The 17,769-nt window shown below is 43.9% G+C and overlaps 1 protein-coding gene across 1 annotated transcript in view; it reads right to left on the bottom strand.

Moving 5' to 3' along the window:
• LOC129007780 (tubulin-specific chaperone cofactor E-like protein) overlaps nt 1-17,769 on the bottom strand; it is a 166,990-nt gene that overhangs the window by 28,321 nt on the left and 120,900 nt on the right. Inside the window, exons 18-21 of the mRNA XM_054439044.2 lie at nt 15,823-16,384; nt 8,846-9,045; nt 3,710-4,093; nt 1,505-1,791 (exon numbers count right to left, since the gene is read on the bottom strand). Coding sequence (XP_054295019.2) covers nt 1,505-1,791; nt 3,710-4,093; nt 8,846-9,045; nt 15,823-16,384 — 1,433 coding nt within the window. The remainder of the gene's footprint in view (nt 1-1,504; nt 1,792-3,709; nt 4,094-8,845; nt 9,046-15,822; nt 16,385-17,769) is intronic.

Below are 17,769 nucleotides of genomic sequence, written 5' to 3'. Positions count from 1 at the left end.
ATTAGTGGCCAAAGTGCCACATGAAAGGCCGGTATTGATATAGTAAGCATGAACACTTTGACATAATTGATTGATATGATTGATATAATTGATATAATAACCATTAACAGGTATTGATATAACCAATAACAATGATAATAGTAATGATACTTCGTGGAATTAAAGATTTGAAAGGAAGCTTTCTAAGCCAGTTCCACTTTAGCCATTAGGGACCAAAAGCTAAACGTTACAAGAAAGTTGGTGTCCAGCTGATAAGAGTTTATTTAAAAAGGAAGGGGAGGGGAAGGGAGGGGAAGGGAGGGGAAGGGAGGGGAAGGGAGGGGAGGGGAGGGAAGGGGAGGGGAAGGGAGGGGAAGGGAGGGGAGGGAAGGGAAGGGAAGGAGGGAGGGAAGGAGGGAGGGAGGCAGGCTGGCCAAATTCAAACAGAATCATAATTCCTCAGGAGGAACCAAACCTTCCCTATCTTTGGAAACACTACAATGGCTTAATGTAGTGTTCTAAATGTAATGTCCAAAGTTCTCTCTTTTCTATCTGTGGGTCAATGCATGGTATTCTAGAGTAAGCACCAAATTAGGAATCCTGGAATCTAGTCCTGGCTTTGCCATATATGGGGCCTCCTCATGTAAGTCATTTGCTGTCTTAGTCTCTGTTTTACCTAGGAAAGGAAGAGATTGGACAAGATATTGCCGAAGAATTTTCACAGTTCTGAGTCCCATAATTCACAGGATAGTCTAATATATCATACATGATTCAGTGTCCACTTGGGGCAGGGTCAAAGAGGCTTAAAGCGTGATTTCCAGGACTGGGGATTTAGCTGATATTTAGCATGTAAACAATGTGATTGAGCCATTGTACAAGCGGAGAACTAACAAGAAAGAGAAGCATATCTACAGATCCAGAACGGTATCCACATACTCAGCAGCCCTGAGGGGCCCTAAATTAAAAACCTTTGGAATAACTTCTTTAGCTCACTCTCTCTCTGCTGGCCAGGGGTGGGCCTGATAATAACCTTGTAACTTCTGTTTTTAAAAAAGGCTTTCCTGATTCCCACCAACTTCTACCTACACCACCACAGTCAAGCCTTCTTGTAAGGGGCAAGGACACACAATTAGACCCAGCACTAAGGGAGTCAAAGATAGCCCTTCTTCTTCTTCTGAGTCACCTCTTAATTCCACACCCAGCAGGGGTGCCTAGGTCCTGTGTGGGCAGCTGGTCAAGGCCTCAGAGTTCTCATCCTGGGCACACTCTTCTGTTTAGCCAAGGGCTGGATGACATGAAAATTAGAGTTATATCATCTAAGCCCAACTCCTTCCTCTGCAGTTCATGAAATTACTGGGGTCTCTGATGTGCCTATTTTTAGCATCAAAACTCCAAAGAACTTTGGCTCGTCTCTGTAGGAGAGCAGGGGCAGTGCTAAGGAAAAGGCATTCCTCATTCACACCACCCATGGACGTGAGAGAACTTGGGCCACAAAGTCTAGTGGCTTGAACTCCTACACCCTCACCTCTTCTGCATGCCATTGGTTTTCCAGCTCTGGGCCAGCACCACGCTGCTTACCACCGGCTTCCCTCGCAAGGTCACATAATCATCTGTTAGGTCCCCGTTGAAGTTGCCACAGAGACCGCACACTTTGTTCTGCAGCCTCTCGCTGATGCTGATTTTAATGACGTTGAAACCATTATAGTATATCTGGATGTCTGGGCTGGTGTCAATCACCAGAAACCCCTCACTGCTGTAGATTCTGGTTGCCAAACCAGTTATAAATGGAACATTCACTTGCGTGCCATTCACCTATTGGAGGAGGAAAAAAGAAAATAATTACGCTTAGAGCAGGGGTTGGCAAACTTGTTCAGGAAAGGGCCAGGGAAAATATTTTGGGCATCGCGGGCCCTGTGATCTCTCTGTCTCAGCGACTCCACTCTGTCCCTGCAGCATGACAGCAGCCATAGACAATACACAACTAAATGAGTATGGCTGTGTTCCAGCAAAGCTTTATTTACACAAACAGGCAGCAAGCAGATTTGCTGGCCCCTGCCCTAGAGTTTAAAGAAATTCACTCATCTTACTGTGTAGTTGCCCCAAAGGAAGCAAACTATGGAGCAGAAGTAGGGGAGAGGAGGTGAGAGATAAGGAAACCTTAGAAAAGTATAACCCACAATGAATGGCTGGATTTGTGTCTAAAACTTTCCCCAGCATAAAAAAATTACTGAAAATGAAATCCCAATCCTGTGCCAAGGAGAGTCTAACACAGTTAAAATGGATCTGGGCATCATTGCCATGTTTATCGTTTTCTTGCTTATAATGTTCAAACTGGAGGTCCCCCCAGAGGACCTATATGCACATTATTTTCTGCATTTGTCATTTTTCTGCTTTCTAACATTTTCTTTCCTTAGCCCTTGGGACAGAATATAACTTGCTTTTCCTGTACTTACAAAATAAAAATTTTCTCCCCAGGCTATTAGTAGCTTTTGTACCTTAAAATAAAAAAAATAAAAAAGTAGGCATCTTTTTAAAAAATGAGTCTCTACTGTTTTGACTAGCTTGGGGTATTTTGTTCAACCACAATGTCAGTTTTGCTCTCTCGGGTGGTCATTTTCCTTTTCTAGCTCCTGGATTCTGGACCAAGGCTGTCGTGTTGATGTGGGCCATTTGTAAAAGGAATGAGAATGCCAAAAACAGTGGCACCTTTCATTGAAGTTAAAACCGGTATTAAATTTCAGATTCTTCATTTTAAGCTCACAAAATACTGCCGGTCTTTTGCCTGATGCTGGATACTACGCTATTTGATGACTCTTCAATTAAAGATACACTGAAAGCCTGATTATCTGAGCAGGTGGAAAACAGATACACACAATAACACTCAATTCCAAAAATTGTTAATGTGGCTGTCTCCAGGTCCCTGCCTCTCTGTGCTCACAGTGTTGGGGCCTGGCTCCATTCTTCCGGGCGACCTGCCGCAGCAGCCTGCTCTAGCTGAGAGGCTGGGTCACCGTCAACAGTGCATCTGAGCAGATGATCTTCTTAAATGGAAGCGGTGGGAGGAATTCAAATCGGAGAGCCATATTTGTTGTGAGGGTGGGTGGGGGGTTTACATTTATTTACACACAGGTGTAAGATAAACAAGAAACCAGGCAATGGGCCTAAGGAGGAGCCAACCTAAGAGAAATCCACCAAGAGCAGCCTCCCATTTCCTACCCCTCAGCATGTCATCATGGGGCCCTCGGATAATGGGGGTGCGAGTCAGGTTTTTACTCAGATTGGTGTTTTGTAGGCAAGTGCTTGCTTTCTCTTAGCTTATAGAAAGGATGGCAAAGATGAAGGGTGGGTCTTACTACAAGAGGGCAGAGCCAAGAATAATCTTAAGGGCGTTAAAAACAAATGAGATGCTTTTTGGAAAGCAATCAGAGTAAAAACTGATTTATCTAACAATTTATCACCTGAAGCTCTATTAGCGCCCATGCCATTGCCTGGCTCTGAGACCCTGCAAGTCTCCTGCCTTTGGAATCATCAGCCAAGAACCAAATGCTGTCCATTCTTAGGCTTAAAACATCTTCATACTTTGATTCTTTAAAATCTGGTCACTGTGTGTGGAACACCATGAAGCAACAATCTATCCTACAACTTGGCTATCTGGGAGAACCCTACACAGTCGCCTAGCCAACCCCTTGTTTCCGGGCCCCTTCTTAAGAATGGTCGCCAGGCTGGTTACCTTGACCGTGTTCCGGTCGTTGATGAGAATCTGCTCTTCGTTAATGTAGAAGTAGACGGGCGAAATGATGGTGAGGTTGGGGGCCGACCATTTGTCGAAGTTGATGATAAGCTGGAAGGAGATGTCGGGCAGTTTCTGGCAGATGGTGGACAGCACGAAGGCGCAGTTGGCCGGGAAGCGCAGGAAGGCGCCGTCGAAGGTGCGGAAGACGCCGCCTCCGGCCGCCAGGCAGTAGGAGGTCTTGGTGCTGAAGCAGCCGCGCACCCCGTTGCGCAGCGCACACTCCTCGTCTGACTTGCACTGGCGCGGGTCGCACTGGATCAGGTTGCGACGGAAACAGCGGCAGCGCCGCGTGCAGTCGCTGTTCCAAAACAGCTGCTTGGGCTGGAAGAGAGGCGCCGTTTGCATTAAATTCAGACTGTGGTCAGGGCTGGGGACCCGAAAGCCCAGTCCCCCTCGTCTTTTATCAGGCTTGGCTAGCCTATCTTTGATGGGGCTGGAATTTGTAGGAGGCAGCAGTGGGGAAACGGCCTCAACTCAAATGCTCCATCAGTTCCATGCAACTCAGACGCCAAACAATAACGCAGTTTTGACATTCATTTATTTACTTACTTGTTTATTTATTTTTAGAGACAGGGTCTCAATCTGTTGCCCAGGCTGGAGTGCAGTAGTGCAATCGCAGATCACTGTAAGTAACCTGGAACGCCTGGACTCAAGCGATTCTTCTATCTCAGCCTCTCTAGTAGCTGGAACTATAAGCACACGCCACCACACCCGGCTAATTTTTGTATTTTTTTGTAGAGACAGAGTCTCACTATGTTCTTGAACTGCTAGGCCCGAGCGATCCTCCTGCCTCAGCCTCCCAAACTGCTTGGATTACGGGTATGAGCTACCACCCCGGCCAGAACTTGATTGATTTTAATCAAGAACTCTGAAATCTTTGTGGCTGGATTGTAGAGCTAATCACAGTCAACCTGAATGTGCAGCTGTTAGAGGAACTAGGTAAAGAGGAAGAATATTTGGTAGAAAATATTCATCAAGGAATCACACTTCTAACAAGACTCTGCTTCAAAGATGAAATTAAAATTCACTCAAGAGTGATAAATTGGCCCTTCAAATCTTAAACAGTTGTAAGAAAGCAATGACCAACACTTCCGATTAACCATTTCACATTTCACAATCCTCACCCTTCCTTGTGTCTAGTCTGCTTCCAATTTACTTCTGATGGAAGTACCTTCATTCCCATGTGTCCTGAATGTGAAAGATCCAGAGAACACCTGGGGTCCATGAAAGGAATGTTTTGGGATCAGACCACCTGGGTTTCAATGTAGTCCTGTATCCCCGCCTGTGCCATCCTAAGTAACATTGCTCACCTCCCCAGTGTCACTTTGCTTATTTCTAAATTGGAGATATTAATAATATCTTGTGGTTGAGTGCAGTGGCTCATGCTTGTAATCCCAGCACTTTGGGAGGTTGAGGTGGAAGGACTGCTTGAGCCCAGGAGTTTGAGATAAGCCTGAGCAACACAGTGAAACCTCATCTCTACTTAAAAAAATAATAATAATAATAGGCCACGTGCAGTGACTCATGCCTGTAATCCCAGTACTTTGGGAGGCTGAGGTGGGCGGATCACCTGCGGTCAGGAGTTCGAGACCAGCCCGGCCAACATGGTGAAACCCCATCTCTACTAAAAATACAAAAATTCGCCAGGCGTGGTGGCACATGTCTATAGTCTCAGCTACTCGGTAGGCTGAGGCAGGAGAATCTGGGAGGCGGAGGTTGCCGTGAGCCTAGATCGTGCCATTGCACTCCAGCCTGGGCGACAGAGCAAAACTCTGTCTCAAAATAAAAAAATAATAATAATAATAATAATAATAATAATAATAACCAGCATGGTAGTGCATGCCTGTAGTCCCAGCTACTCCAGAGGCTGAGGTGGGAGGATCGCTTAAGCCTGTGAGGTAGAGGCTGCAGTGAGTTGTGATCCTGCTGCTGCACTCCAGCCTGGGCAGCAGAGAGAGACCCTGTCTCAGAAGTAATAATAATAAAACTAAATTAAAAATAATGTCTTACAGGGCAGTTGTGAGGATTAAATTAAATAAGATGTATAAAACACACTTCCTGGCATAGGGTAGGCACTCAATAAATAGAAGCTGCTATTACAGGAGTAGAATGGCTCATCCTCTTTCAGATGGTGAAGAAATTATACAACATTATATAAAATACCTACAACATAGCGTATCCTCAACTGGAGGCAGCTATTCTTTTCTTTTCTTTTCTTTCCCAGGAGTCCCACAACTAGAATGTTATTTTCTTTTTCCCAAAACAGGCAGCAATCTGCAGGCACGACTCTGCTTGGTAGGGTTTGCATTCTTGATGTTGCACTTGCTCTAGACTAAGAATTCCAGGAAACTGTTGGAAATTGGTCATGATTGTCCAAGTGGGATGTGGTACCAACAAATAGACTGTGTCATAGAGATGTGGGCACTCAATGCATTATCGACTTACCAAAATAGTGTTATCCAGAAAAGATCTTTCAATAGCACAAAAAGGCCTATGCTTCTGTCTGGTCACTTTTCTGCTTTAACTAGAGACATCAAAACCCTGGATATCAACTACAGATATGACTCAGATTCAAGGGTAAATAGATAGAGGAGGAGATCTTCCAGAACAAATTTCCTGATTGCAGTGCACTTCAAGATGCTATGGCTGATTCTTTCATCCTCAAAGTGAAGTCATTCCTGGAACTAAGTCTACTCTCCTTCCAGACTTATGTAACATATTCTGGGTGCCAACAGCCTCACAAATTGACTTCATTTCTCTTATCAGATTTATAGAGTAACTGAGTGGATGGTTTGGCCTCTCTCTGATAAGAAGTCAGACATTACAGTGGTGAAAAGAGAAAAATAACTTGATGTATGTGGATATGATAAAGGGTAAATAACTCATCCACAAGAGAATCTGATCCTGAAACTAGCATCACAGTGAAATGGCTGGCCCAACGCTGCTTTCTTTACTTTAATCATACATGACAGTGACAGCTGGGTGATCACTCTACATGCTAATAGCCAGGCATATTCTCTATTCATTTCCAAAGAAATTTGTTCTATGAACAAGCCCCCAGGCACTTTGGAATGGTGGCAAGTAGATGTGGATTCTTTGTTCTCTGAGTTTGCTGCTTCCCGGATGTAAGCTGTTGTCAAAATCCACTGAGGTTCTGATGAAAAACTGCTCATAATGATTACACTGTAGTACTAATAGCAGCCAAGAGCTGACCATGCTTTTCCTAAGAGTTCCAAGGGCTTTTATTTGCATCCTTTCATTAACACGGCTGGATTTTTCATTTACAAAACGTTTCTCAAGAGAATAACACAACAACAATAACAATAGCAGCTACCAATTATTGAAGGACTCGATGCCAGGCACTAGGCTAGGAACCCAGCATAGATTATTTATGCAACAGCCCTACTGGGTTGGTATCATTAGTCACATCTCATTCACAGGGAAACAGACGCTCAGAGAAATGACAGTGTTTGCTCAGTGTCACATCTCCATCAGTGGTACCGCTAGGATCGAACCCAGGTTTCACTGAATTATGCCACACTGACACTCAGGAGGCCTGCCGAGGGTGCATGGCACAGTTGATATATGGATAGATTTTGGTAAGTCTCCGGGCTGGGGAATAGTTTAGAGAGTGCTTTTTGAGTTTTGAGCCTGGTTATATCTTCTCCTCCACTGTGAGAAAACAGAATTCATTAATTTTTTCCACATGTTCTGCCTTTTCCTTTCAAATAACATTTCTAAGAGCTCATTTCAACACCCCCTCTCGCAAAAAGTCTCCTTTGATTAGTTCCACTATTTTACCTTACTTCCTCCCTGACTTTCTAATATGGCATTTAAATAAATTCTCCACTGAAAGTGAAATTGAGGGTAACGTCCACATTTCTTTTATTTATCCCTGAAGTTAGGGCAACTTGAGTGAGTCAATGCATCCTTACAAAAAGGAGATATTATTTATTTTTTGCCTAGTTGATTTCCAATTCAGACATTTCAATTAGATTTATTTTAAATGCTACTATTCTTTTTCACTTAAAATTGATTAGTTCTGTTGGGTATTATTTTTCACTTGCTGACAGGTTATTTTGTAACTGATCTCTTCTTCAAAGTACATTGTTTCTCTCTTCTGAATAGATTTTTAAGATCCTCAAGGCAGGGGACGTGCTTTCTCATCCCCCACAATACCACCAGCACAGTGCTTTGCAAACAGCAGATACTCAATTATTTGTAGTTGTTAACCATCTAACTTGCCAACGTATGGTTTTGATGTCATTTAAATAGAGAATGGGCTTGAGGTCGAACCATGAACTAAATACCTTGTCTAGGCAAGAGCTTTTCTAGCTTAGTATTATGGAATTCTAGCTTAGTATTATGGAAAGATTACAAAGTCCAAAAAGTGAAATGATTTCGTGAACTAATATGCTTTATTGAGAAACATCTACGAAGGGCATCTTCATTAACTCTACGTTTAAATTCCTGTAGAGGGCGCCGCAGAGGGTGGGATGTGGGGGCACCACATTAGCAGTCCAGACCAAACTCTAGGGATGATACCACAGTGACAAATGGCACACGTGGAGTTCGCAGCCACAGCTACCCTCACGGAGCCTCAACAGACAGAAGAGGGAAGTCCGCCCCACTCAGCCTCCAGCTCCATATTTTCCAGTTACAAATGTCCTTAGCTAAGACAGCTACAAATGTCAGATTCACAGCCACCATATATCCAAACTATAACTCTATCTGAAGCTTTCAAACTGAGATTTACAGGACAGAAAATCAGAAAAAGGCATGACACAGACACACAAATGTGAGTGAGTACGGGAGGCAGAGCGCTGGAGACCTTGCAACTGTGTAGGAGGGAGGAGGGAGACACTCAGGTGCTTTTCCAAATCTGACCCTCAGTGCCCAAGAGCATCATCTGAACAGTGTGCTTAGCCTCTCTACCCCCATCCCACTCCCCTGCCATGAACACGACGCTCTTCATAATGAAGTGGGAAAATTGGTCAATCTGACCAACCTCTTAGAGTTGGAGAGGAATCTGATCATTGGCAAGGAGGAAAAGGCCGGGCTGGCCTCCCATACCTCGTAATATTTGCCATCGGAGTAGCAGCCGCAGCTGTGGGGCAGGATGCAGCTCTTGCCATTGAGGACGTAGCCAGCGTCGCACTGACAGCCCTCCACGCAGTAGTGGCTGCAGTCACTCTTCAGGCGGATGGCGGCGCAGCGGGGCTGGCAGACACTCACGCAGCTCTCGTAATGGCTGTTTGGAGGGCAGGTGACAGCTGGAACAAGAGAGACAAGTCAAGACTCGCACGATCACAAGGCACCGAGGAGGGTTTTCTCACGGCCATTGCTCACCTACTCAGGGAGATGAAAGGCACGGGGAGAGGCAGGAGCCAGGAGGTCTGCCGCCTTTCTTCATTACTGCCCTCTTTGCTCACAGAAAGCCTGGGTCTGATTCGTTCCTGCTTAAATAAAGGGCCAACATGCAGATGGAGGTGGCTGGAGCTTCTCACATCATGGTCATCCTCTCCTCAGCCTGGACATTGAGATCTTCTATTGCCTGCCACCTAAATCCACCCCCCATCTGAATCTCCAGTTAGACATGTCACCTGATAACCTCCCAGGGCACACATACTCCTCCTGCCTCTAGGTCTTCATTCACATTGATCTTTCTTATTCATGCCCTTCTTCATCCTCTCAGCCTATCCAAATTCCTAGTTCTTCAAGTGCCAGTGGGAGTCCCACCTCACCCATATAGTTCTCCCTCTTAGACCAATGTCAGCTCCTCTACAGCCCAGAGCTTCTACAGAACGTTTTTCTAAGTCAGCAGTTTATCATCAGTAGATGCCTCAGCCCCATGATCTCTGAGAAAGCAAATGTACACTCTGTGTGTGTGTGTTTGTGTGCATGAGTACACATGCTGGCATGCACGTGTGTGTGCATGTGCACATGTCTGTGCAAACTGACTCACATCAATTATGTTCTACCATTTTTCAAATGCATCTAGATGCTTCTATAGAAGGCAGGTAGGGTCCTGGTGAAGGGTGTGGGCTCTGGAACCAGCTATAAGAGACCCATAGCGTCACTCGGGCTCTCTGAGCTTCAGCTTTCTCATCTATAAATATAGATATCAATAGCATTCACTTCATGGCTGGTTGCAAAGGATTAAGTGAGTCTGTGTGCTCAGAACAGTGGTTGGCACATAAGTGTTCAGTAAGTATTAGTCAATCGTTAAAGATAGGTTTGCTTAAAAAGTTTCATAGAAGCTATTATCTCAATCAATGTACACTAAAAGCACAACTACCATTATGTGGGAACTTCTACCCTATACCGTATACAGTATCTATATGGGGGGTTATTTCATTTTTTAAATTATATAGTGGTAACATCTACTTTTAGAGTACACAGTTCTATGAATTTTAACACATGTATTGATTCATATAACCACTCTCACAATATACCATGTTTTTAAAAAACATTTGTAGTTTAATACATAATACTTGCATAGTGTAGAAAATCCAAACCATACAAGAAAAAGTGTGATGAAATGGCAACCTCTGATAGCAAACTATAGTCAATTTTTCCAGAAGTGTTCTACGCATATACAAGCACCCATTTTTTTGTGTGTGTATGCACACAAGCATACGTGTATGCCCTGCCCATTATTTTTTGCATAAATGGGAGCATGATATATACACATTTCTGCTCATTGTTTTCTTTATGACAATATTCATTCCATTTAGCCTCAAAATATTGCTTCTGCGCTGCTGCATGCTGCATGTACTTTATGTATTTATGCTGATGCTGCAGTGAACATCCCTGTATGTATATCTTTGCTCTCATGAGTAAGGGCATCTGTGGAATAAATTACTGAAAGTGGAGTTACTGGGTCAAATGGTATGAATGCCACTAAGTTGCCTCTAAAGAGGCTGTGCCAATTTGTCTTCCTACCTGTGCTATTGGAGGAGGTTTGTTTTCCCACTCTCCTTGATTGTCTATCACCAAATTGTCTGATCCTTGGAAACAAGGTTAAAATGCTATATGTGCTATCTCCTTATTTAGTTTGCATTTCTTTGTGAGGTCGATCCTCTTGTTTTCATTTGTTTATAATCCATTCGTATGTCTTTTTTTGTTAACTGCCTTTTCATATCCTTTTCACATTTCATGTTGGTGAAATTTTTATTATTAAATTATAAAAGTTCTTTAAAAATTAAAATAGGCCTGGCCGGGCACAGTGGCTCATGCCTGTAATCCCAGCACTTTGGGAGGCCGAGGCAGGTGGATCACGAGGTCAAGAGATTGAGACCATCCTGGCCAACATGGTGAAACCCTGTTTCTACTAAAAACACAAAAATTAGCCAGGCATGGTGGCACGTGCCTTTAGTCCCAGCTGCTTGGCAGGCTGAGGCAGGAGAATTGCTTGAACCCAGGAGATGGAGGTTGCAGTGAGCTGAGATCGTGCCACTGCACTCCAGCCTGGTGACAGAGCGAGACTCCATCTCAAAAACAAACAAACAAAAAAATTAAAATAGGCCTTTGCGGTATGTCATATGTGTTACAAAATATTTATCATTTGTCTTTCGACTTTGTATTCATTTTTAAATAATTTTTCAACTTTTTTTGAAGTTGTTTGTTATCTCTTTGCCATGTAAAGATGTAAAATTTTTAATGTAACAAAATTTGTCAAGTTTCCCTTTTAGCCTTGGATAATTTGTTCTGAAATGTTCTCTCTACTGCAAGATTATCAAGAACACTCGTTTGTTTTCTTCTAGTATTTTTGTGATTTAATTTTTTTCTGTTTAATCTTTGTTCTGCCCGGATTTTATTTTGGAGTAAGAAATGAAGGAAGGATTTAGCTTTTCCCAGCTAGTTTGCCCTTTGACTTTTACTACTTACTGAATAACAAATATGTTTTCCCAGCAATTTGAAATGCCGGCTTTACCATATGCTAATTTCTCTTTAGTGTTTGGGCCTGTTTCTGAACTTTCTCTTCTTTCTGTTGGTTGGTCTTTCTGTTCATGTGCCAGTATTCACATGTTTTATTTTTATTATTTATTTGTTTAACTTATTCATATGCCAGTGTTAACAGTGACTGAAGGTCTGCAATACATTGTAATATTTGCGAAGAGGTATTACCAATTTAGAGATGTTTGTTCTTTAAGTATTTCAAATGGGCCTATTTCTCCAACTAGATGATAAACACCACGTTTCACACTCTGATTCTTCCATGCCACCCAAAACAGTGCTGAGAACATGACAGATGGCTAAGAAACACCTGATTCTTGGAAAACAAACTTTCAGATTCCTAGAACTGATCCGCTGCTTCTCTCTCCCCACCAAATGATGTACTGAGAGCTGTGGCGTGATGACCTGGGCTCTGCACCTGGATTTGTACCATGGTCAAGAATCTGTCTCTTGCCATACCCAGCATCTGTGCCTTGGTAGACAGGATGAATGGAGCCCCTAAAAAGCAATTCAGCTCAACAGAATGGACAGGGGCTTTGGAATCAGACCAACCTGGATTTGAGGCCTCGCTCTGCCATTAAGCAGTGTCACTATGGACAGGTTACTTACTCTCTCTAAACCTCTGTTTTCTCATCTATAAAATTGGGATCATATCTCCCTCATCAAGTAGTTATCAAAATAAAATGAGATACAATTCGTGAAGCTCCTCATATAGTGCCTGGTACTTCGATAATAACTTCTGCAATTCATAGTAGTAATAGTTGTAGTCATAGAAGGATTTTTTAAAACAATTATTCAACAGGAATTTATTAGATGTATGGAGAAATATGCAAGACAAATCCTAATTACCAGCCTTTGGACCCAGCACTCTGAAGTAGCAGCAGCTGCCTCCAATAAAAGGGAAAATGACGATGACAACCAACTTTGACTGGCCACATGTTAGGCACTGGTTGACCAGGCTCAGAAAGGCAGCATTGCACAGAAGGACGAGCACTGTCTCAGGAACTACTTTCCAACTTACCCAGGCCACCTTCCTGGGGAAAGTGACTTCATTTCTCTGAGCTTCAGTTTCTTCCTCTAGAAAATGGGACTATGAGTAGTACCTACCTGGCAGGGTTGCCATAAGAAGTAAATGCATGAGTCCCCAGATCCCACTTAGAACCTGGCACATAGTGAGAGCTAAGGAACTGTCATTTATTCCTTTTTTATTTCCTTCTCTTTCTCCTCTCACCATCTAATACCATCTAATTACAGTCCCCCATTAAGGGACTGAAAGAATGATAGACTCAGTTCAATGAATTTTAAGGAGAGGCTAGTAGTAATTAAGACAATTTAACTTCCCTTCTCCCTGTAAGCCTATTTGTTCAACTTAGGTTACAAGATTTTCCAACGATTTTACAAATAAGGTAATTGAGTAATAAATTATTCCATTGATAGGAACAGTCAGATCATTGAAAAACACCAGCATTCTACCTTGTTACCAATAAAGCACAAATTTGATGGGCAGTTCTAGGTTAACCCCTTTGCTCCTAAAGCACCATTTCTCCTATCAAGCGAATGCTAGATTGGATTAATTTTTGGTAGAATGAGAGGTGGAGAGAGATGGGGCCTGCCCTCACATGATGTGGAGTCACATCGGATACAGTTACAAACAACCCTATTCTCAGCTCAAATGGCTGAGTTAGGACTCAGTCTCCTGAAGCTTTTCTCTGCTTCTGAGATTCAAAATGTAAAAGGAAGCTGCCTCCAACCACACCCTCTCCCCCAGCCTGACCCCCATACCATCTTTAAAACATATATTTTTTCTCCTATTTTAGTTTTTCTTTTTGCCATTAATTACCACCATCTCCTCAGGTGCTCTAACTTTTGGATCTTTGCCCCTATCCTGAAATGCCAAGGTAGGGAAGGTCTAAGTCTCCTCGTGATGGGAACGATTCTAAGTTACCTGCTGGCCCTGGCTTATTGTCCTGGAACGTGCTGGTGGGAAGCTGGTAGAAGGCAAGGGATAGGACCTGAGACTGAGGATGAGGCAGGGCAGACTCGGCTCTGGGTGCCATGAGTAGAGCTCCCATTACTAGTGAGCCAGGGTAGAGAGGAGGCAACCAATGTTTGGACAGAAATTTGGGAGAGGAGAGGAAAGGGTTGCTGGTAGAAGGGAGAGAAAGACAAGAAAAATCACCTTCTTACTCTTTATCCCTAGCCAAGCTTTGTAGTGGGGGCCCTTCTTCCTTGGGGGTAAGGTTATGAGGCCTTGCTGACTCAATTTCTTTTCCTTCCCATGAGTGACAAAAATTAAGACCCATCAATTGAGGTGAGAGTTCCTGGCATTAGCCCCCTGTGTGCATTTCCCTGTTTGTTGCAGTTGGAAGCATTGGTTTTTGGCATGCCTGTCCCCACCCCAGCCAACCTGAGAGCAGTACACCCAGCATGGTGTGGCTGCAGGTGAAGAGGGAAGTCTCCATAACATGTCTCAAGGGGAAACAGGAGAGCTTTCCCTTCCAAAACAGCTTCCCCCATTCTGTACCATGTTTAGGCCTTTGGGTCCAAAGCTTGGTTTTCTGATTTAGAGGAAGACAACCTCTCTGGTCCTACTGGAATGACCCCAATGAATCCAGAGTAGCTCTGGGGATTTATCCAGACCCAAGCTTTTTTATAGGCATATTTATTTTATTGAAGTCATCAGAGGCCAGTTTGTCTGGACTGTCATCCCTACTGGCACCATTTCCCACCCTGCCTGGCCTCACCCACTCAGGGACTGAGCCTGGATGAAATGGGATTGGCATCTGTTCCCCACCTTCATCTTCCTCCCACCCTTCCCTTACAATCTACATGAATCCAGTTGTGTGGAATGTAAACTGACTGTGTGAGTGTTAAACCACAATGCTGTTTCTGGTTTTTCATCTAAATCTCCCTTTCCAGATGAAAATGGGAGTTGATTCTCTGGGGACCCTGCTGTATCACTTAGTTAGAGCTCTATGCATTCAGGATCAATTTGTACTTTTAAAAGAGCCACAGACCTTCTAAAAGGAATATGCTTTTTAAAGAAATATGCTATTGTTAATGAGATTGAGACAGGAAAATAGATCAAAGCACGTTAGCTAAAGACCAACAGTGTTCCCCCCCACCCCAAGTTTTTCCTACTCTTATGTGCTAAATGCAGGTAAATTATCCCAGTACATAGTCCAGCAGTACAGTATATGGGTTGGGAGCCTGTGCTTTGGGTTAGAAGCTCAAGTCCTGACTTTGCCACTCAGATTATATGACCTTAGGCAGTTACTTCATTCCTCTGAGTCTCAGTTGCTCCTTGACTAATTGGGTCATTGAGAAGAATAAATGAGGTATATTGATAAAATGTTTAGCATGGGGTCTTGGCTCAGAGCAAGCCATTAATATAACAATACCGCTTAGCATGCACAGAGTGTGCCTGGCTTTCAATTACCTAATGGGATCCCCTTGATGTTTCTGAGGCATAAACAGTAAAGGCAGCATTACCATTGCTTTATGGAAGGGGAAACTGAGAACCAGGGAGGAAAAGTGAATTGCCCCAAGGTCACACAGATCCTTAAAGACAGAGTAAAGGCTAGAATCCAGGGGCTCTAGTTCCTTCTCTAATGTACTCTTAATATTCTGCTCTGTTTCATAAACACAAAGACTGAAACATGACACATATGAATCAAATAGAATAATATGCTTAGACAAAGCATGCGGATTATTCACACGAGGATGGACCCATGAGGTGCTAGAACTTAGTAACTAATCTTTCTTTCATTAATCTCTTGTTAGCATTCTATTGTGAACTTTGTGCGTCCAAGTGCCATGTGTGATACTCTGTGATTTATATGCATGATCTTATTTCATCCTCAGGGTAACCCATGAAATAAGTGATATTAACTCCATTTTACCAATAAGGACATGGAGGCTCCAGGAGGTTACATGTCATGCTTCATTCAGATAACAAACTCAGTTCCAAAGTGCGTATCCTTAAATTGCTACTGAATTTGCTCTGACTTCTAGGGAGTTGGAAGACTGGCCTTCCCAGAGCAATCAAGAAAGAGGAGAAGCTACAAGGAGGGACAATGAGAAGGACTCACTGCAGGACGTGTAATTCCTCCAGCCAGTCACCGTAATCCCCTGAGTCTGGCAGGTGCTGGCATAGTTCTGCAGCCAGCTGCAGGCGGTCTGCACCGCGCCCCCATCGATGCAAGAGTCAAACAGGCAGTTCTTATAGAAGAAGGTGGGGTTAACTTTGCTGTGACACTTGGAGAAGGCAGCGTTCTGGTTGGGGATCAGGCTGCACAGCTGCTGCACTTTGGAGAAACCTTCCACCTTGGCACAGGACGGACAGCGGTCCCCACAGCCCACCTGGCAGAAGGTGTCCCTCTTCACCCAGCTCTGCCCAAACTCATTGACGCTCGATGCAAGCAGACCCATGGGCATCTCCAGGTCGTCGTCAGGGTTGCCGTTGTAGCGGCCACACAGACCATAGGTGCTGTTCTGCATGCTCCGAGGGACTGTGATGGACAGGAAGGTCTTCCAGTCATATACAACCTTCAGGCCAAAATCAGTTTCCACCACCACGTGGAAGCCAAAGGAAAAGATATTTATCTTCCCTTGCCCCAGCTTCAGGGGTAGATAGAGCCGTTCACTGTTGACCTGTAAGAGGAGAGATGAGGTGGAGAAACACAGTTGGCCCAGAGATTTCCCAGCTCTTCTCCTAACGATGAGTCTCTTGAAAGACAAGTCCCAGAGGGAAGTTTGAGCAGGTTGAATGTAGTCTTTGCATGTACTGTTGTTTATGTCAGTCAACTATTATTATTAGGATTTGAACAGACACAAATGACTATCCTTGGTACACTAATATACCTATTTATTTCAGTGCCTTCTGTTTACATAGCATTATGTCCCCCAGGAGTTCAAATTGTTTTCTCCAAGGTAATGTAAAGGTAATAAGAATTCAATTAAAGTTTAGACTGAAATACCAAAACATAGAACTCTTGTGTTTCTATTTCTAGCTCTACCGTGGAATTTATTTTAGGGAAGCCCCAGTGTATTAATTCCTTCGAGATTTCTTTTTTCTTGAAGGATGGCTTCACTTTGCTGTTCCCTCTGTCTGAAATGCCACTCTCCACCCGTCGACATCCCTCTCATCCTCCAGACCCTGCTCCAATGTCACCTCTTCTGTAAGGCAAGATTTTCTGAGCCCATGGTCAGAATTAATCACTCCCTTGTCTGGGTAACCAGGGCAGGTTATTTATACTTCTCTTGTATTCCTCTCTACCGCTGGCCAGGATCAAGCCTGCATACACTGTATTGCAGCACACATCACAATCTGCCTTATGTTATGGCTGGGTGTACACTCTTCCATCTCACCTACAAGATTATGGGCAATTTGAGGGCAGGAACCACATTTTATTGATCTTTATGCCCACCTTCCCCTCATTACCCCCCAGGCACCCAGCACAATGTCTCCCATGGAGGGGGCACTTGACATATGTTTCCTCCCACATATTTTTAAATTCGGACAAGACGGAAATCCCTTAACAGTAAACTCCAGGACTGCACTGCCCTTGAACTATTTTGATTCAGAGGAGCCAAATCCTATAGCCTGTGGCCGGGTTAGTGCATGATGGAAGATAGAGACAGCCAGCTTGCTCGCTGCAGCAAGGGCTCACAGGGGAGGTGGTTTGCCTTGTGGGAGAAGCAGGTGTTTTAAGATTGCTCTCTGACCAGAAATCCCTTCCCCCAACCTCCTTCCTCTCTCTCTTAGCTGACAACCCTTTCCACACCACTGCGCCTCCCTTGGTTCAGACTCTTACCACCTTTCCCCTTGACTGTAGTGTACTCTCCTAACTTGTCCCCCTGGCCCCAGGATTGCCCCTCCATTCAGTCACTACCGCCACGCCAATAATCTTAATGCAATTGAAAGCAGTTAATCCAATACTTAAAGCCCTCTCCAGGGCTTGAGTAAAGTGTCTGATATGCTTAGCACATCACCCTGGGCTCTCCTGGAGCTGGCCCTGCCTCTCAGATCCACCTCA

The sequence above is a fragment of the Pongo pygmaeus genome, chromosome 9 (assembly GCF_028885625.2).
Source record: "Pongo pygmaeus isolate AG05252 chromosome 9, NHGRI_mPonPyg2-v2.0_pri, whole genome shotgun sequence".
NCBI lineage: Eukaryota > Metazoa > Chordata > Mammalia > Primates > Hominidae > Pongo > Pongo pygmaeus.
This window is presented reverse-complemented; position numbering and strand designations above follow the sequence as displayed.